The sequence below is a fragment of the Notolepis coatsorum genome (genome assembly GCF_963971535.1).
Source record: "Notolepis coatsorum genome assembly, chromosome: 3".
NCBI classification, from domain to species: Eukaryota; Metazoa; Chordata; class Actinopteri; order Aulopiformes; family Paralepididae; genus Notolepis; species Notolepis coatsorum.
Window position 1 is genome coordinate 156420855 of NC_140167.1, and position 22256 is coordinate 156443110.

At 42.4% G+C, this 22256-nt stretch overlaps 1 protein-coding gene across 4 annotated transcripts in view; it reads right to left on the reverse strand.

Annotated features, from left to right (window-relative positions):
* prpf40a (PRP40 pre-mRNA processing factor 40 homolog A) overlaps window positions 1-22256 on the reverse strand; it is a 123620-nt gene that overhangs the window by 12414 nt on the left and 88950 nt on the right. For 3 of the 4 annotated variants that reach the window (XM_084310734.1, XM_084310733.1, XM_084310736.1), the window contains exons 14-22: window positions 21407-21515; window positions 19632-19782; window positions 18567-18700; window positions 16717-16831; window positions 15552-15643; window positions 14432-14548; window positions 11047-11184; window positions 5769-5864; window positions 3216-3302 (exon numbers count right to left, since the gene is read on the reverse strand). In XM_084310734.1, coding sequence (XP_084166860.1) covers window positions 3216-3302; window positions 5769-5864; window positions 11047-11184; window positions 14432-14548; window positions 15552-15643; window positions 16717-16831; window positions 18567-18700; window positions 19632-19782; window positions 21407-21515 — 1039 coding nt within the window. Of the gene's footprint in view, window positions 1-2544; window positions 2795-3215; window positions 3303-5768; window positions 5865-11046; window positions 11185-14431; window positions 14549-15551; window positions 15644-16716; window positions 16832-18566; window positions 18701-19631; window positions 19783-21406; window positions 21516-22256 lie in introns of those variants that run through there. The other variant, XM_084310735.1, reaches the window with a different exon arrangement.

A 22256-nucleotide genomic window follows, 5' to 3' on the forward strand; every position in this document is an offset into this window, starting at 1 on the left:
TGTTTAGCTTTTAGTGCCAAATGATAAGAGTCTGAGGCGGAGTCTCAAAAGAGAACGTTGAATATTTATTGTGCATTAGAAATCACAAGAGAGCCTCTACTAGCTAACTGAAGTTACCGGAGCCTTCTGGAGTGCAACAACATATAATGTCCGTGCGGAATCATTGTCCCAACAACCATTCCGTGGGTGAACTCATTGAGATAGTTGTCAATTAATGATACTAATACTAATCTATACAATCACCTGTTGTTGAATAAATACCATTACTTTATAGTTATTACTAAAAAATAGGGATGTCCGATATTATCGGCCGACCGATATTATCGGCCGATATCGGCAGTAAAATGTGATATCGGAAAATATCGGTATCGGTTTAAAAAAAGAAAAAAACAATAACAATATTTGTTATATATATATCCAGTGAAATGATTAGTTACCTGAAATTATTCCGTTTTTTGGGGTGGGAAACCCTGCATATATCGGTATCGGAAATTAAGAGTTGGACAATATCGGAATATCGGTATCGGTAAAAAAGCCAATATCGAGCATCCCTACTAAAAAACAGTATATATATAAAACAGTAGCTGTATAAAAAAAAAAGAAAAAAATATATATATAATTTTATATAATATTTTTATTTTTTTATTTTTTAATGTATGCACTGGTATCGGATCAGTATCGGCCGATACCCAAAGCTTAGGTATCGGAATCGGATCGGGAAGGAAAAATGGTATCGGAACATCTCTACTAACTGACTATCGTTATGAGAGCTAACGTTGGTACCTACTGTACCTGGCGCTGGCTAACTGGCTATCGTTATGTGAGCTAACGTTGGTACCTACTGTACCCGGCGCTGGCTAACTGGCTATCGTTATGTGAGCTAACGTTGGTACCTACTATACCCGGCGCTGGCTAACTGGCTATCGTCATGGGAGCTAACGCTGGTACCTACTATACCTGGCGCTGGCTAACTGGCTATCGTTATGAGAGCTAACGTTGGTACCTACTGTACCCGGCGCTGGCTAACTGGCTATCGTTATGAGAGCTAATGTTGGTACCTACTGTACCCGGCGCTGGCTAACTGGCTATCGTTATGTGAGCTAACATTGGTACCTACTGTACCCGGCGCTGGCTAACTGGCTATCGTTATGTGAGCTAAAGTTGGTACCTACTGTACACGGCGCTGGCTAACTGGCTATCGTTATGTGAGCTAACGTTGGTACCTACTATACCCGGCACTGGCTAACTGGCTATCGTTCCTGTTTAAACAAAAATGTTAATAAATGGGAGCTTCCTCAAACAGCCATCCCTTTCCCGACAATCCCCTCTGTGCACAAACTCTTACATATGGTAATTAAACATTAAAACACCTGCGGCTTATAGTCCAGTGCGGCTTATATATGTACACATCATTCAATTTAGCTGCTGCGGCTTATATTCAGGTGCGGCTTATAGTGCGAAAATTACGGTATACAATTAAATAAAATAATGTATTTGAGAACTAATTTAATCTATTGAACTGTAGTTGCATTCAACAGGTCGTTATTGCAAAATAGAATTTGTTAGCAATAACCTACCTGTATAAATAAAGGCCAGCTCAGTGTTCTCTCTCTGTCTCTCTCTGCAATGAGCATGGCTATTTAGCTAGCTAGCGGCTAACGTTACTTTACCATGTAAATTAATGACTAGGATGCAAAGCACTTTCAGTTTTCACTGCACACACAAAACGGTCCCAATATCGAGACCTTTAGGTTTTCCTAGTCAAGGAATCAAATAGTCTGCTATGGCTGCATGCGTGGCGCTAACGTTATTGTTTTTTAATGCGCAACCGTCAGAAAAACATGGCATCGATAAGAGGAATCGATAGTCACGGAGGCATGCGATTCCAGGAATCTGACAATTAGGAACCGGTTCCCAATCGATTCCGATTCTCGATTCCCATCCCTAGTCAAGCCTGGCCTGTACTTCTCCATTCATCCATGGCTTCTGGTTGGGTGAATGTTCTGATGTTTATCCATGGGACACGGTCATCAATAAATTTTTGTTATGTATCCAACAACTGTGTCTGTGTGTTTATTGATGTCCGTGTCTTTAAACACGCTCCAGTCCGTGATGTGAAAACAGTGACGTAGGGAGGAGTGTCTGATTGGTCGGACCAACGTCGAACGGTCCGCGTTGCCGGCTTCTCTCGCTTCAGTCTGTAGGCAGGGGACGAGGAGAACGGCGGCGTGGTCAGACTTCCCAAACGGCCGGGCGGGAGGGGCTTGTATGCGTTGACGTGCCGCTTGTATTTTGGCAATACTTTCTTCCACGTTTGTTCGACGATGAAGGCAGCCTTCCAGTCGGAGAGTCTCACGTCCGTCGATAACGTTAAAACGGCTCGTCCAGAGTGCACATTGTGTCGGCCCGCGGTGGAATATACGCGGCCGTGTGCAAACCCCTCTGGAACAACAGCAGAGTCCTCAAGTCAGCTGTTCCAGCCATGTCGCCTCCGTGAAGATGAACATGTTACAAGTTCTTAATGTCCCCGTTGGAAGTATAACCTGCCTCCAGAGGTCGTCCATCTTGTTCTCCAGACTCTGGACATTAGCCAGGAGAACTTGGAAGAGGAGGAGGTCTGTTTGTACGTTTCCTCAGCCATGACCAGAAGCCCCCGCTCGGTTGCCACGGTGGCGGCGTCTCCGCCTGGGCTCAGGTAGGCAGAACAAAGGAAACTCTGCATTGTTGTTGTCGTCGTTTGTTGTTCCTGAACTTGTCCGCTTCACTTCAGATGCTTAGAGGCCTGTCGTACTGTCTGCAGCAGTCACATTATTAACAAAACATAACAAGAAATATAGTAAAAAATTAAATACATAGAGGAGAGAGGTCAGAGGAGAGAGGTCAGAGGAGAGAGGTCAGAGGAGAGAGGTCAGAGGAGAGGGGTCAGAGGAGAGAGATCAGAGAGGGGTCAGAGGAGAGAGGTCAGAGGTCAGAAAAGAGGCGTCATAGCAGCATGGGGGAGGGGAGGTACAGCTATGGGCAGGGTAATAGTAGAAAGATATAAATATAGCCAATAAAACTGATAGATCTGAATATAAAAATATGAGAAAAATAAACAGTGTAAAGAATATAATTAACTCTGAATATAAAAATAAGAGGGAAAATAAATATAGATTACAATATTGCCAAGTTACTTTTACTAATGAGTAACTAGATCTAGTCTAGAGGACACTTACCGATCGAGAGCGGGACCTCTTCCTGTGATGCTTCTTGGACTTCTTAGAGTGCTTCTTCGCCTTGGAATGATGGTGTTGGCATTCATGCTGAAAGTTAAAAACATTTTATTAACATTCATCAAACTTTCATTACAGGTTTTAAACTGTGACTGTCGGGTTTTAAACTGTGTGGGAAAGACTGTCAGGTTTTAAACTGTGTGGGTATCAAGCAGGAAGAAAGACTGTCAGGTTTTCAACTGTGTGGGTATCAAGCAGGAAGAAAGACTGTCAGGTTTTCAACTGTGTGGGTATCAAGCAGGAAGAAAGACCGTCAGGTTTTAAACTGTGTGGGGGACCCATGCTGCGTGAATACTTTCGGCAGCCAACTTGCCCTTCCGCGTTGCTCTGATTGGCCGAGCGCGCGCATGCGCATGAGCCGCGACGCGCTCCTCAGCCAGAAGCAATACTAAGCTCCGCTTAACGCAATTTATACAAATGGAAGTATTGATTACGCCGTAACGAATCATTAAAAAAATATACCCTTAACACTTTGATTGCCACTCACAAGTTTTCTCGGATTTATAATAGTTACGTTGAAAACCACTCACGAGATTTCTCGGTTTTTTTTATTTTTTTTTAAGCAATCTGAAATCATATTTCATCAAGCGAGCCTACCCTAGCCTACCCAAGGACCGCCGGCGATCAGATGTGAAAAAAGCGCCCCCTATTGTCTCCCAGATGACATCAGGGATTTTGGAATGGACTCAATGAAAATGGATGGGGAAAAAAAATTATTCCAGTCCACATTTTCCAGTCCACTGATGCAGCCGGGGTTACCAGAGTTCATTCTGGATCCTCTGAGCGCCGCGGATCATGAGTTCTACTGTATACACGTTAGATCTATACACTTATCGATTTTTTCGAATGGTGATCAGGAATTGGAATATACCAGTTGGATACCATCTGATGTCAGGTAAGGAATCTATGTTATCAGTGTTAGGATAATCAGACTCGTTTTGATGAAGATATAAGCTTTTTTCTGATATGTGCTCCAGCGGTTTCACTGTAAAATCCATGAGGAAATGAAAACGGCTATTATCAGCGCGCGCCTCGAATGGGCATGCGTGTACGTATAATATTGATCATCTAGCGCTTATTTGAAAACGATTCATAAATAGGCCGACAAATATCAACGTTCTGGAATATTCCAGTAAAAGACGATTATCACAGAATGGCCCAGAATGGGCTGTTTTTTTTACCTCAAAACGGGTGCTTTTCAAAATGCTCTCAAACGGAAATGAAGCGATAAAAAACATAGCCATCATTTAAAACATAGATTAGGCGATATTAACGTTAACATTGAAGTGGATGGTGGCATTCAAGCACTAAGTCGTGCGCCCCCTGGTGGCACTGAAAGTGTTAACTGGAATATGTTGTGCCTTTACACATATGTTGGATTATGTAATTGGTTTGTCATGACAAACCAATAAAAAAATCGCGAATTAACCAGTGGCTACAACAACACACAGTAACTACATGCATCATTGTTTACAATGAACGGTGGGGCTAATCGAAAGGACTGGACACGGACGCGTTAAACAGCAATCAATTAATTTAATATAACAGTCCGGCCCCACCGTTCATTGTAAACAATGATGCATGTAGTTACTGTGTGTTGTTGTAGCCACCGGTTAATTCGCGATTTTTTATTGGTTTGTCATGACAAACCAATTACATAATCCAACATATGTGTAAAGGCACAACATATTCCAGTTAAGGGTATATTTTTTTAATGATTCGTTACGGTGTAATGAATACTTCCATTTGTATAAATTGTGTTAATTAAGCGGAGCGCAGTATTGCTTCTGGCTGAGGAGCGCGTCGCGGCTCATGCGCGCGGCCAATGAGAGCAACGCGGAAGGGCAAGTTGGCTGCCGAAAGTATTCACGCACCCAGGCCTGGAACTGCGCGCTGAGGGAGGTTTGCCCTGAATGGGAGGTTCAAAGGGTCAAAGTGGGTATCAAACAGGAGGAAAGACTGTCAGGTTTTAAACTGTAGATAAACAGGAAAGACTGTCAGGTTTTAAACAGTCATTCAGAACTGCACTATAGAATTATTTTACTAACTTGTTTTATTGCACTGCACAATTGCACTATTTTGCTGTTCTTTTATTGGTCTTCTATGTCTTTTTTTTTACCTGCTGTTTATTTGTCTTACTGGGGTCCACACACAAATCAACATAACAAATAAAATACATTAATACAGTAAATAAATTTACCAACAAAATAAAAGAAATAAGTTAAATTAACAGAAGAACATACAATTATTGATACAGTAAAAATATAAAAACATGAACCAAAAACAAACATCTCTAAGCGTCCAATCAACCCAACTACACAAAGAAAATAAAAAAACCTGTGCAGTGAAGCACTTTGAGCTGCAATTCTTGTATGAAAGGTGCTCTACAAATAAAAGTTTATTTTTTTGTGATCACAATGTTCTATAAATAAAGTGTATTGTTATTATTATTATTATTATTATTATTATTATTATTATTATTATTATTATTATTACCTCCAAGACGTGCATGAAGTCCTTGAAGATCCTCTTCCTCTCCGACTCCAGGGTCACGTCCTCAAACGCAGATTCTTTGAGGAATCGTTCTCGGACCTGGAGGCACAGAGTCACGCACAGACTTAAAACTATTAAAATACATATTTATAAAACGCAAAGAAAATCTATTTGTTGAAAAACAGACTTTAACATTTAAAATATCTTCATACAAAGAATAATTAAGACCATTTGAACGTTTATGTACTTGATTATCTAGATTCTAGAACATTCATGATCAAGACAAAAATAATCCTCTAATAAGCAGATATGCCCTCTATGTGCCTGTTAGTCTGTGTGTTAGTAGTTCATGAGTAGTGTGTGTTACTTGATGTATGTCTGTCTGCTGCCTACATGTTTCTGATGTTACATTGTCCCTCTCTTGCCTTGTTCTGCCTCAGCATTTTACTTTCCTGTATTCTGTATTGTATTCTCTCCCATCCTACTCTGTATTTTCCCCACTTTGCCAATATGTATTTTATAGCCTTAACTATGCAGTTATATTCAAATACTGTTTTAATTATCATCTTAAAATGTATAAAATGTCTATGTATTCTGTTTTTACCTGGCATATAACATCTTGCCTAGGGACTGCAGATGAAAACTAGCTATCCAGCTAAAACTGGCATATTTACAGTGGTGGTACTCTGTCCCATTACTGTTGAATAATGTGCACTGTCCCTATTCAAATAAACTTAACTAAACTTAGTTGTGGAAAAATCACATGTTGGATACAATTGTGAATCACAATACAATAACATAGATTAGGGCTGCACGATTATTGCTAAAATGTGAATCGCGATGTTTCTCTCTAAGAATTGAGATCATCAACTCTATAGAATCATCAACTCTCGATGTTCCTTATGTACAAACGGTGATGATGGTACATTTATGCATATGTATTGGGAATGTCCGCCTGTTAAGATATTTTGGGAAGAAATAACCACACTATTATCAGGATTTTTGTATTTGACAATACCTGTAATGCCTTCTGTATTGCTGCTGAATGATGTCTCTCAGGTATCACACTCTGTACACATAAAGAGGCTAATCTTGTCCGGTACTACGGCTGCCAAAAAGCTAATAGCATCACGCTGGATTCAACCTGATAAAATGTGCCGGAGGGTATGGATTCTTACATATCTTGATGTGATTTACCTGGAGATATCTACCGCACGAATTCTAGGTATTAACACTTTGGGTGCCGGGAAACGCTTAAACACGTCATTCCCGGCCATGCTCAAGTTGCCGAAGACGCTTTACAGCGTCTTTGATATCAATATTTAAAAAATCTGGGACCGGATTCATATTTCCCCTCCGCTGGCCTGAGATCCACCAGGAGGACCCACTGAGCTCTCTGGCGGTTCAGGAGCGCCATCTGGTGGCCGATCGGCGCAATCGCTTAACAGGAAGTGCCATAGAGGTTGTGCTGGACGGCCGTATTACTTCCGGGCACTCGCTATAGGTCCCGGCATTCTAGCTCGTCACAATACACAGCGATCGATTGCCAATAACTCGATAAACAACATGATTTGGACGTATATACCATTATACAAGCTGGAGATGGACCGGGTAAATCTACATCCCATAATGATAAAATTTCTACTCTACGATGATCGCCCAACGGCGCGCGGAGACTGGGGTGAGTTTTAGCGTGTAAAGTTACCGTCTTCGATACTAACTGCTATTATCAACATTTGACCCACATTAGATGATTGGTATAACGCTGCCCACGGAATTATAAACGCCCCCTAGCCCATCCGGTCAACATCAGATGACGTGTAGTAACTTCTAGAAGTACGTCTAGTTGGAATTTTTTATATCGCGCTGATTGCCATAAAACTGTATTGCATCATCAATATAATGTATTTGGGGCGATAGATCACGTTCTGGAGAAAGCTGCAGAAAGAGATGAAAACATACTTATACATTAGACCATACTTTACTATGAATATGTGAATGAAAAAGTTTAACGTTGCTACACAATGAACAATACATATAGGACTTTGAATGGGCCCTAATAATGGCAATGTAGCAATATAATTTAAAAAGTTATAGCCCTGCAAAGAAGGGGACTTTCTCTATAGACAAATAGAGCCGGCAACCTACGGTTGATAATGAATTTAACCCATGGCAGCCAAAGTGTTAATGAAGCCAGCATAGAAATCTGGTTAGGGGTGGTGGAGAGGATAAAACATTATATGAACTATTAATCCTTGGTATCAAACGGAATAATGGATGTATTCAAGGGGGGTCCGGTGGGGGGGGGGGGGGGAGAACGAGTAAGAGCATGTATGTGTTTTATAGTGGATTTCTACTGTAAAGGTTTGTATGTCATGTTAAAAAAAAAAAAAAAAAAAAAAAAAACATTTGTTCAAAAAAATTAAAAATTGAGATCATGATTCTCTCACACAATTCTTATTTTTTCAATAAAATCATTTATTGCATTCTCTCTTAACCCTTTGGGTGCCGTTAACATAGAACTACGTTTCTGTCGCCCGACGGTTGAGTGCTGGAAACGTAGATCTACGTTTTTCTCACAGTATTTCTTTTATTCGCTATTGCCATTCATAATTCAGCAGGGCACCTTGTGCATGCTGTTCTGAGTGTGTCTGCGATTGCAGACGGTCAATACCGCCACCTACCGCCTTGTGGCAGCTACTGCACTCCATTAGAAATTATGTGGTTTGTTATCTGGGCCGAGCTGAGTCGTGCGGGCGGGGTTTAAATACCCCGGCGAGCCAAGCGGTCACCATCATACATCTACGAGGCTGCCCCCCCCTCGTTCATATGCAATGTGTACCGTTGGTGGCAGTGTGGGGGGGGGCACCGCTCTAAACCACATTTCATGGGTGCATGAGGAAGGATAATAACGATAATCTTGCGTTGATTTCAGGAAGATTCGATAATCAGGCGAAAAATGGCAACGTGATAACTGGATTCCACTAAAACGCTATTATCGTGTCTTTTTCCTGGGATTACTAAGAATCACCCAAACTATATTCATATCAAAACGGTATAAAACGGAAATGTACGGATGAAAAATTGACCAGAAGCAACTCACTGACAATCGACAGTGTTATTAGATCCATAGCTATAATATAAAATATAGGTTTAGCTCTACAAACAATTTGAGCGTTTACATGGGGTTAACATTTTGGTTGCCGAAAACGTAGATCTACGTTTCTGTAGCCCGATCGTTGAGTGCCGGAAACGTAGATCTACGTTTTTCTCACGGTATTTCTTTTATACGCTATTGCCATTCATGGGGGGTGGCGCGCCGGTCTAAACAACATTGCATGCGTGCACGAGGAAGGATAATAATTATGATAAAGCGTTGATTTCAGGAAGATCTGATAATCAGGCGAAAAATGACACCGTGTTTATTATTGAATTACACAAAAACGCAGTTTTCGCGTCTTTTCCCTGGAATGACTCAGAAGCACCCAAACTATATTCAAATTCAAAACGGTACAAAACGGAAATGTACGGATGAAAAAATAATCTGTTTTTTGCACGTTGACCAGAAGCAAGTCACTGAGACTCGACGGCGTTATTAGACCCATAGCTATACTATAAAATCTAGGTTTAGCTCTACAAACTACAACTACGTTTACATGGGATTAATGGACGGCAAGGCCAGATGCACTTCCCGGAAGGGGCGTGGCACCCAATGTGTTAAACAGACAACATAACATATATCAAAGTGCTTGACTTAAACTTAAACATAACATATGAAAGTACTTTAAAAGTAAAATAATTTTTTTTAAAGTTAAATAATTGTTTTACATTTTTAAGTAAAAGAAAACTACAAAAAATCATTTAGAAATGAGATCGCATAGGTCTATGAATCTAGATCGCGATTTTTTATTAAAGGTGACATACTATAAATGTCATTTTTCAGTCTCTAGCATTGTATTATAGTAATAGGAGTTCGTATCAATGTGTTTTAGTGTCTAAATACCATATTGGCGGATTGCTCTGATTCAGCTCAGCCCCTTTCCTCCTCCAGTAAATCAGGCCATTTTGATTTGAACGGCTGATATACGTCATACGGCCGCTGGGTGATGCGATTGGCTCTGTGGTTGGAGCTAATGCCCGCCCCCATTCTACCTAGACTAGACAGCGAGTGGAAGCCACTTCCTCAGCTGCGAGGCGGAGTGGGGCCCGTGCCCTCTGGAGGGAGAGAGAGATGGAGAGAGAGGGGGCACTTGGGGGGCGGGGGGACACCTGCTGCGCGACACACGCGGCACCCTCTCCGGAGTGTGTGCACTGCAGAGGTGTCGGGTTTCGCTCTGGAAGAAGCTCTCTCTCTCTCCCACCCCCCCCTCTCTCTCTCTCTCTCTCCCTCCGACTCTCCGAGTGTGTGCACTGCAGAGGTGTCGGGTTTCGCTCTGGAAGAAGCTCTCTCTCTCCCACCCCCCTCTCTCTCTCCCACCCCCCCTATCTCTCTCTCTCAGTCCAAGCATGGCGTTGTCAGTATTCCAATGTACCCAACCCCCCCCCCCCACCTCCAATGTATAGCCCTACCCAACCCCACCCCACCCCACCTACCCAACCTCCTCCAATGTACAGTTTCTATGTCAAATGTATGTCAGTATTCCAATGTACAGTGCCCCCCCCCCTACCCAACCCCCCCCCCCCCCCCCACCTCCAATGCACAGTTTCTATGTCAAATGTATATACACTCTTTTTCTGGATTTTTTTAGTATCACAAACAGTACTGTATTTGAAAATCTGGTATGTCATAAATGTATAGATGTAGCAGTACTGTCTATCTGTATGTCGTGTGTGTCATATGATGAATTGAAAATGGGGGACCCTGATGGAAACAAGACGAAAGTCTCTCAGGTCTGCATCCTCTTAACAATTGTATGTATTGAGCTGTACTGTACTATACCCATTCTGCAATCTGTTAATAAACTTTTCAATCAATCAATCAATCAATCTACCAGTAGCAGACTGTGTGGGCTGACTGTCACTCAAAGTGCTTATGGGCGGAGCCAGGCCATAACAGCCTGAAATCTTGAAGCTGGAAAATGATGGTTTTGAGTACTTGATTAGAAATATAAAACAATGCATTTTTTTGAAAAAAACTTACAGATGTCTTCAATAGACTAACATTAATTGTGTAAAGTTGCCCAAATAGTGCTAGGAATAGCAGTACATAGCCCCTTTAATCGTGCAGCCCTAACCAGACAGCTAAAAAAACAGTTTGAACAGAACGACGAAACGGACGTACCGACTCCCACAGGGTTTCCGGCTCCAGAGAGGGCGTGGCCTGCTTCAGCATGCTCTTGAAGACCGCCTCCTTCCTCTTCATCTTCCTGGCCTCCTCCTTCTCTCTCTCCCTCTCTCTGGCCTCAGCCTTCTCCAGTAACTACACAGGAAGAGGATGATGAGCCTAGTGTTTAGTAGTTACTACATTATCCTCCTTCTCCAGTAACTACAAAGGAAGAGGATGATGAGCCTAGTGTTTAGTAGTTATTATTACATTATCCTCCTTCTACAGTAACTACACAGGAAGAGAGGATGATGAGCCTAGTGTTTAGTAGTTATTATTACATTATCCTCCTTCTACAGTAACTACACAGGAAGAGGAGAGGATGATGAGCTTAGTGTTTAGTAGTTATTATTACATTATCCTCCTTCTACAGTAACTACACAGGAAGAGAGGATGATGAGCCTAGTGTTTAGTAGTTACTACATTATCCTCCTTCTACAGTAACTACACAGGAAGAGGATGATGAGCCAAGTGTTTAGTAGTTACTACATTATCCCCCTTCTACAGTAACTACACAGGAAGAGGATGATGAGCCTAGTGTTTAGTAGTTATTATTACATTATTATTACATGGCGTTTTAACATTCGTCGAAATGCTCGATTGTGATTGGTCAATAGCGCTCATCAGAGGTCCGTTATTACTCAATAACGGACCTCTGCCGAGCAATAATGACCGCTGTTCGCAGCTGTTCGCAATCAAGCCCACTGACACACACTGCAGCAGTGCAATCAGTCCACACACCTGCCGGCGATAATAATAACTTTATTTGGGCTGACAGCGGACGGAGCCACAGAACAACTGCGTCTGCATTTGATCTCGTCTTGTCGATGGTGTAAAATGAATTAGGTATATTGTTAGTAAGTTAGCCATGTAATAAGCGGGATAATAGCTATACTCGGTCATTGTCGCAAAATAATTGACCTTCACTACGTTTAAAACACCTCGGCGAGGCGCCTCGGTATTCTAAACTCTGTGTCGGTCAATTATTTTGCGACAATGACCTTGTAGCTATACATTATCCCTTACTTATCCTCCTTCTACAGTAACTACACAGGAAGAAGAGAGGATGATGAGCCTAGTGTTTAGTAGTTACTACATGATCCTCCCTTCCAGGAATTACACAGTGGAGTGAAACAGGAAGCGGGGGGCGATGCGTCCTGAACGCAGGTGAACGTCGGAGCTTCAGATCACATGCGGTTCCTCCGCAAGGACCTCTTTAACCCTTTCACTACCACACTACCAAAGGGTTAACCCTTTCACGGCGACAATACAGAAGGCTAATAACCCTTTCACTGCCACACGACAAAGGGTTAACCCTTTCACAACCACACTACAGAAGGTTAACCCTTTCACAACCACACTACAGAAGGTTAACCCTTTCACTACCACACTACAGACGGTTAACTGTCTTTATTACATGGCGTTTTAACATTAGCCGAAATGCTTGATTGCGATTGGTCAATAGTGCTCGTCAGAGGTCCGTTATTACTCGATAACGGACCTCTGCCGAGCAATAATGGCCACTGTGCGCAGCTGTAGCAATCAAGCCCACTGACACACACTGCATCAGTGCAGCCAATCAGACACACCTGCCGGCTGCTGGCGAAGCTGCCGGCGATGACAGCGGAGCAACAGAACAGAACTGCGTCTGCATTTGATCTCGTCTTGTCGATGGTGTAAAATGAATTAGGTATATTGTTAGTAAGTTAGCCATGTAATAAGCGGGATAATGTATAGCTATACTCGGTCATTGTCGCAAAATAATTGACCTTCACTACGTTTAAAGAACAACTCGGCGAGGCGCCTCGGTGTTCTAAACTCCGTGTCGGTCAATTATTTTGCAACAATGACCTCGTAGCTATACATTATCCCTTCTGTAGTGTGGTAGTGAAAGGTTAACCTTCTGTACTGTGGTAGTGAAAGGTTAACCGTTTGTAGTGTGGTTGTGAAAGGTTAACCGTCTGTAGTGTGGTGGTGAAAGGTTAACCGTTTGTAGTGTGGTTGTGAAAGGTTAACCGTCTGTAGTGTGGTGGTGAAAGGTTAACAGTCTGTAGTGTGGTTGTGAAAGGGTTAACCGTCTGTAGTGTGGTAGTGAAAGGGTTAAATCTTGTGCTTTCTGCAGATGTGATTCATCGCAGTATGGGGGAGAAAAGCATGAACACGGTGAAAGACATCAGTGTCTCAGCCTGGTCGTTGCCATCTGCCTTCATCGCCTCCCGTGTTATCGATCCTCTGCGTTGTGTTTGTTTTGACTAAACGTCACAAATCAAAAAGAAAACATATATCCACAAACATCACAGGAAGCCTGAGGCCCTGTCCACACGAGCGCTGGATTTAATATAACCATGATTGTATGTGCGCAGTTGCACTGTTCGGCCACACACAACCGGGGATTTGCTACACTGCAACCGCGGTCTTGAAAACCGGTGCCCAGGGTGAAGTTTTGCGGTTTTGCGGTTGCGTGTGTGGGCGTAGCAACCGAGGTTATTCCCAGTGTTTAGAGCAGAGCCAGAGCCAGTGTTTACAGCAGAGCTGTCCCAAGTAGCGTTATATGAAAATGATTGTAACAAACTTTTGTTCGAAACGTATCGTCTGTGTTGAAGAGTGTTGTGATCGACTGATGTCTGTTGTCGCATTCCTGACCTGACCAGAGTAAACATGTAGCTGCGGATAAACTAAACTCATGTGTTGTCAAGTTATTGTTATAAGGAACCCAGTCCAGACTGCATCCCCTTAACAATTGTTTGTATTGAGCCGTATTGTATTGTACCCATTCTGCAATGTGTTAAATAACGTTTGCATCCATTTCATAGCGGTAACGTTACCACATTACGTTAGCATTTAAGCTATATACTATACATGGATATAGCCATTCACATTAGCATGTAGCTAACAACACCGGCGGTCTTTTGTGAGACTAAACTATCCGCTCTTGGTGGTAAATTGTGTTGCTGATGGTTTTGTTTCATCAACAAATGAGAGGCAGAACACACAGTGAATGTATCCGTTTGTTTATTGCAGTTTCTTTCTTTGCTGAAAATATATGTTCCGTTGGCAAAATGATCAATAGGGTCCAGCTGTGTTTCTAAACAGGAAGTTTAGTGAGCGTTCAGCCTTTTCTGATTGGTTGAAATGGCCTTCATGTCTGAACAACATCGCCACCTACTGTTTTGGCATTGTACTACATGTATCGTTGCTGGTGCCGTGGGTACGCAGTTATACACGGTTGTTCACCTGTGTGGACGGAGTTTTATTTTTTTCAAACTTCGGTTATATTAAATCCAGCGCTCGTGTGGACAGGGCCTAAGAGACGGTGTGTAGGTAGAAAAGAGAGGAGCCTCACGCTGTTGAAGGCCAGCTTGATGTTGCCCGCGTCCAGAGTGGTGGCTCTCTTGTCCGAGCTGATGACCGAACCAAAGTCCTCAAAGCCAGTGTTGACCTCCACCAAGAAGTTCTTGTCCTGAGAGCACCACACACACACAGACAGACACACACACACACACACACACACACAGAAACACACACACACACAGACAGACAGACAGACACACACATACACACACAGACAGACACATACACACAGAGACAGAAACACAGACAGACACACACAGACCATTTTAGACCATCTCGTATCTCCAGAATGGATGCTTCTCAATGTGGATGCACTGATACAGAAACAGGTATTAAGAGCTTTGAGAATTTCCCCACTGAAATGAATGAATGGAGGTGAAGCCCCTCCCCCTCCACCCTTTATCCAATCACAGGGCTCCATTTCATTAGAAAATATGAAGAGCAGTCAATAGCAGCAGATTGATAATTTTCTTGATCCCGTTTGATTGGTTGTGCCATGAATTACACATAATATGATGTTTGTCAATTTAAAATGATCATTTTGTGGAAAGGGAGGGGCTTAACCTCTCAATACATTTGAAAATAAATGAATAAAACGTTCAACTGAAGTGAGAAAATGAAAAGGCAGTGATGTAAATATGTAAACATGTAAATTTGGTACCAAATGAAAACGGATACAAACTGGGTGGGAAATTAACTCCAGACAATAAGCTGGAAAATGTGGTCTGATGTTTTCCTGCCAAAAGTCACTCAGCGCCACTTGGTGGCCACTCCTAAGCATTGAAGGCTGAGATATGCTTCAACATCGGCTATCAGTTCAACGTGTGGGCTGCAGTACACCACCGAACCACTAGGTAGCGGGGCGGCGTTGCGTTGTACAAATGTCGGGGGCGACAAGTGGCTCGGGAGGTAGCACAGTCGTCTGGTAATCCGGAGGGTCCCGGTTCGATTCCCAGTCCTCCCGGGGGGCAGCTTGCCGAAGTGTCCTTGAGCGAGACACTTATCCCCTAATTGCTCCCGATGAGCAGGTCGGCACCTTGCGTCGTCGCCTCCGCCGTCGTCGGTGTGTGAATGTGTGAGTGAGCGGGTGCTCGTGGAGAGTGAGGTCTGACCTTGAGGATGTCCTTGATGATCCTCTTCTCGTCGTGATACCGGGCCTTCAGGTCCTCCACGTAAAACTTGAAGAGGTCCAGGGGGGTGGAGCCTGTGGCACAGAAACACAACAGTCGTATAGAGAAAAGAGGAAACACAAACTACAAAAAAATTCTCATATCCAAAAGTAGTAGATAGATAAATAAGTCATACATGTAGGTATGCATTTGGTTATGTGGGTGGGTAGGTTTGTAGGCAGGTGGGTGGGTGGTTATGTATTATTATGTACACAGTATACAGTATATGCATGTATGTACTGTGTGTATATATGTTTGTGTTAACACATATCTTTTGAATGTATTACTGGTATTTTTTAAATAATATGTATATTTTTGTATGTTTGATTTTTACAAAACAGGGGAAGTTCTCGATAAGCCTCTAGGCTTCTAAACTTCTCCTACACAATATGGTTATTATGTATTTTTTTTAAACTTTTGTTTAACTCTTTGTGTTAATAAATAAATACAAACACATGGATTAGAGTTCTGAAGTTCTGAAGGGAACAAACATTCTCTGAGCAGCTGGAAGGAAGAGCATGAACTCGAGCACCAAGCGACGTGCTCGTTCCATGTTCAAGTTCAAGTTTCTTTTATTGCCACACGGCCAGGCCGGTGGAATTTGAGCATGGTGACGGACCTAGCTCAAGCCCCGCCCTCTTTTCTTGATCCTCCAATCACAACTATGGAGGAAGCAACCGTTGCAATTGGGGGGATCAAGAAAAGAGGGCGGGGCTTGGGATGGGTCAATTGTTCTCGCTCCTCATTTCAAATGACTGGAGATCTTAATGCATCTTTAATGCAATATACAAAATATCTGCATTTATATACATCTGTATCTACAGTATGTATGTATATATATATGTGTGTGTGTGTGTGTGGTCCTACCCGGCTGGCCCAGCATGTGTGTGTGTATATAATGCGTGTGTGTGTGTGTGTGTGTGTGTGTGGTCCTACCTGGCTGGCCCAGCATATGTGTGTGTATATATGTGTGTGTGTGCGCATGCTCCTACCCGGCTGGCCCAGCATGTGTGTGTGTGTGTGTGTGTATATATATATATATGGGTGTGTGTGTGGTTCTAACCGGCTGGCCCAGCATGTGTGTGTGTGTGTGTGTGTGTGGTCCTACCTGGCTGGCCCAGCATGTTTGCGAAGCGGATGTCTGAGCTGACCGCAGGATACATCTCCATCCAGGCCGACATGGAGTGGAGCTGCCCGTGATCGTGGAGCTCGTCCAGGAATTTCTGTCAAACACAAAATATATATATATATATAGTAGGGCTGTGTATCAAAAAACGAAATGTATATGTAACCCAGGGTTCAGATTCATAATTATCAAAGGAACATAAATAGTTCCTGTTTATCTCTGAGCTACCACTTCCTGTTTTACCATGAGGTCCCACTTCCTGTATATAGAATGTAAACCAGTGTATGATGTCATGATAGAAGGTTCTGGAACCTTTGTGATGTCATCCTATGATGTCGTATAGAACGTTCCGGAACATCTCGACCTCCGAACCAGCAACATCACCCAGACGGACCGGACTAACCAACCGACTGGAAGCCGCAAGTCTCCACCAGCATCCCGGAGCAGTCCAGACCACCCATCACCAAGCGTGCTCAGCTGGATAGATACCCGATGGCGAGCCAACCCCGGAACATTTGATATACCTCCAGCCTAATGCCAGCCTGATGTGAATACCCATGATGCTCAACTAGTGCTCAACTAGTGCTCAACTATTGCTACACCACTAGTCCGGTAGGATTGAACTGAACGAGACTACAAGGACTTCCAAGGGAGTCAATCCCGTTCATCTTATGTTATTTTGATATTGTATTTTGTATTTGATTTGATTTAACTTGATATATGGATACAGATATTCTCCTATAAGAATTAGAGGGTAAATGCTACCATTGTATGATGTTATAATAGAACCTTCTAGAACATAGAACCTTCTACACCGTTTGTGGTGATGTCATAATAGAACATTCTAGATGACATATCGATTATAGCCGAATCACTTCCTGGTTGTGGTGATGTCATAATAGAACCTTCTAGATGACATCTCGGTAATAGCCTAATCACTTCCTGTAAAGAAAACGAGTTTAAAGGGCCAATTCACCTAATAAGGTATTTGCATTCCCTGATAAACTAATATAGTTACCGATGATAACCTCAGAGACGTCTGAACGAACCCCAATGTGTTGATCCAATCGACCTAGGCCTTGATATCGACCTAACCCTCCCGCAAGGAGAGGTTACTGACCTAATCCAAAAGGGATACTTCAAAGCATAATTTGTACTTTACGTACGTATGTATTATTACTGTTTATCTAGCGCGCTTTTAATTAAAACACCGGTTATTGTTATAACTCTGCCTCTGGTCTACTATTCTTTTAATTGTGCATATTACTCCTTGTCGCATTCGAACCTAGAACTGTGCCCGTGGCAAATAGCTGTTACTGTTATTAACACAAGTGCTACATATATTATAGTAGGGCTGTGTGTGGCCATTGATTTCCCAAATTTATCAATTCCGATTCACAAGGTCCGGATTCGATTTCTGATTCAATATCATTCGGTTCGGGATATTTCAGTTACAATACCAACTTTTCTTGGATATGAAAGGAGATACTCCGATAACAAATTCTGTATCTACGCTAAGATAGCTGTATTCCAACCCAAACTGCTGTTTCTATCTTCTAGAATCTAGATAACGCTAAGCTACACTAAGCTAGCTGTATTCCAACCCTAACTGCCGTTTTTATATTTTAGATAACGCTAAGCTAGCTGTATTCCAACACAAACAGCTGTTTTTTCTTTTAAATAACGCTAAGCTACACTAAGATTGCTGTATTCCAACGCAACCCGCGTTTCGCTCCACAGCTCCCAGTGTAGTGTTGTGCCTTGCGGGATCAGTTCAGCTGAACCGGCGAGTGCTGGCGTAATGGGATTACTCTATCTCTCTTTCCACTCACCTGGAAGGACTCTCTGTTCTTACGCTGCCGTCTCCGCTCTCTCAGCAGGGTCTTCTGTTTCTCCTCCTCCTCCTCCTTCTCCAGCGCGCGGATGTGCTCCTCGAAACAGATCAGAGCATCCTCCTTGTCCATGTCTGTCAGCGCACACACACACACACATTGTCGATTAATATGAACCCTTTCACTACCACACAACAATGGGTTACCCCCTTTCACTAGCACACTACAGAAGGTTAACCCTTTCACTACCACACTACAGACTGTTAACCTTTCCCTACCACACTACAGAAGGTTAATCCTTTCCCTACCACACTACAGAAGGTATTATTAGGATTATATTAGGATATATATATATGCAGGGCAATTGGCTGAAATACAGACATCCAATTGGAAAACACCCTTCATGTACCTCTCAGTACAGAGACCTGCCGCTACACAGACTGACCACTGCTCTAAAACTAAAGAGAGTAGGAGAAGAAAATCGATACAGCAATATATCGCAATATTTTGTGTGTCAATATTATATCGATAGTGACCCAAGTATCAATATACATATTGTATATGTATTGCTATTGCAGACGGTAACATAGTTTTCCATTGGGGACATAATTAATAATAATCAAGTTGTGTGTTAAAGAGGCACTATGCAATCTGCTGTACATCGTTTCATGGACAAGCAGCCAGTTTGTGATGCACACTAAAGAATCTGATAAGCGTCCATTTAAATTCTGTGAATAAATACATAATTCCTGCTTTTATGGCAATTTTTTCTTCTTCAGTTACACAGATATTGTGACGTATCGTAGAAGAAATGTGTTGCAATATATTGATTATCACAGATATAATTTATCGCACTATTATTATCATCGAGGGAGTTATTGTAGGATAGATTCTTCATTGTCCTCACATCACCTCACGCCACCACTGAGAACTTGTAACAGTTTCTACAGTTGTACTGTCCCACTTGTAACAGACAGACAGACAGTGTGGTTCTGTGGATATTGTAGATAGTGTGTGTATGTGGTGTGTGTTCTTGTAGACAGTGTGTGTGTGGTGTCCTCGTACTCTGCAGCTCCTCGTCCTCAGCGAAGGTGGGGTTGTCCAGCAGGTACTGTTGGGCTTCGGACCAGGTGGTGCGGTACGTCACGTTGGCCATGTTGTCCAGGATGTTCTTCAGAGCCTCCCAGTTCCTCTTCCTCAGCTGCTTGGCTTGTTCCTGCGGGAGAGGTCAGGACAGGTCAGGAGAGATGGCTTAAATGATTTTAGAATATTTCAGCTAATGAAGTTAAATGGTTATCATCATCAACTATCCAGTTCGTTCTTATAGTGCAAAGTTTTTCTACTTAAACGTTAATTGAACGTACAGTAGAGGGAGGGAGAGAGACACAGGCTCAGCCCCAGAGCCCCCCCCCCTTTCCTCACTATTGGAGCTCACAGCCGTTTTCTCTGTCTGTGAGCAGGGTTAGCTAGTGTTAGTTTACTCCGACGTTGGCATCAGGAATGACGAGGATGCAAAGCTTGTTGGAGTTTTCACTGCACATAGAAGCAGCGCGGGGGGAAAAGCTGGGACTTATTTCAGCACTCAAGCCCTGCTGTAAAGTCTTCACACACGTTTCGCGAGCTGTTGTTGGGCGTACACGTAGCACTAGCTACCATGGGCTACTTCTGATTGGTAAGCATGACTGGCATGCAAGAAAAAAACCTTGAATCATAACATTGCGACAATGCGAGGCAGGCACTTTCGGATCAAGTGGAATAACGTTACCATTAGTTTGGGGATTATTTAAAAAGAAATCGACTTGTCCGAAGTTAAAGTTGTAGTATGTTTATCTGACCCCCCCCCCCCCCCTTGTCCCGGATAAACGGACAATATTGTTTACACTGCCTATTTTTATTTGTACTTTTCTACTGTACTATAATTTTATGACGTGTATCATGTCTCCTACTATTACTATCGCCGCTATGATGAGTGTTTGGCTGTGTGACACAATAACATCAAAAGACCTATTGTGGAAACAGGGCGATCTGATTACATTAAATTCAAATGTATTGTCATCATACAGTACAGTACAACATAACAGTAAGAGTAGGTAAGGGATATGTACAGCTATAGATATAGTAGGTAAGATATATGTACAGCTATAGATATAGTAGGTAAGATATATGTACAGCTATAGATATAGTAGGTAAGATATATGTACAGCTATAGATATAGTAGGTAAGGGATATGTACAGATGTAGATATAGTAGGTAAGAGATATGTACAGATGTAGATATAGTAGGTATGGAATATGTACAGATATAGATATAGTAGGTAAGGGATATGTACAGATATAGATATAGTAGGTAAGGGATATGTACAGATGTAGATATAGTAGGTAAGAGATATGTACAGATGTAGATATAGTAGGTACGGGATATGTACAGATGTAGATATAGTAGGTAAGAGATATGTACAGATGTAGATATAGTAGGTAAGAGATATGTAGAGATATATACTGTAGTAGGTAAGGGATATGTACAGATATAGATATAGTAGGTAAGGGATATGTAGAGATATATAGTTTTAATATGTTAATATGTACAGTGATACAGGTATAAAGACACTATGGTAATAAATCAGCAGCGTAACTAGATAGTAGGTAAGGGACATACGAGGGAAAACATGTGCAATAGTGTCAAATTTGAGGATTTAAAGATCAACATGTCCAAGACGTTGCATGTTCTTATACGCGTCTCTCTGCCAACAGTGGAAACTGAGAAAAGCGTTGGCATTTTAGTAAATAATATGTACTGGATACTTTTAGAATATGAGGGAGTTACATTTAACGAATGAATACCTTCTCTTTCTTCGCCAGGTAGAACAAGACGTCCTCGTAGATCTCCAGTCGGTCTCTCTCAGGGACGCAGCTCCACACCTCCTGATCACTGAACATCTGCTCCGCTTTTCTGCACACACACACACACACACACACACACAAACATGTACGCACGCACACAAACAAAACACACAGACGGACTGTTATTTCCAGTGCCTCCACTAGAGGGCACCATCGCACAAGCTAAACTCCTCCTCCGCACCTTCACCCCTCAGAGCTGAAAACAGAGCAGAGGAGCGTTCGCTTGATGCCAGAACCACAAGCAATATGCAGAGGAGGAATAATAATAGTAGTAATAATAATAATAATAATAATACACATTATTTGTATAGCACCTTTCATACAGAAATTGCAGCTCAAAGTGCTTCACAGCAGAAAAAAGCACATATAAAATCAGTTTTTCACATTAAGATCTAACATACCAACAGGCCACCTTGTTTATGGTTCAATTCAGTTTAAAAAAAAAATAGTGTAATAGTGCAGTGCAATCAAATAGTAGAATATAATAGACATAAAATAAGCACATAAAGTGCAGACATATAAAATCACAATTGAATTTTTTCCAGTGCAATAAAATAGTTCTGGAAGAGGAACCACACAATTTATTTCCACAGGTTGGGTCTCTCGTGGCGAGGGATGAGGAAGGATGAGTGACAACAGGAGCCCCCCCCCCCCCCCCGCGCGCGCTGTCAGCCCTTGCAGCCTGCTCACTGTGTGTGCCATCCCAGAATATTACAGGCATGGTCGCCACAACAACCGAGTGCCCGGGCCAGCCGCCACCGCTGCTCTGAAACTGGCCGGTTGTCAAGGT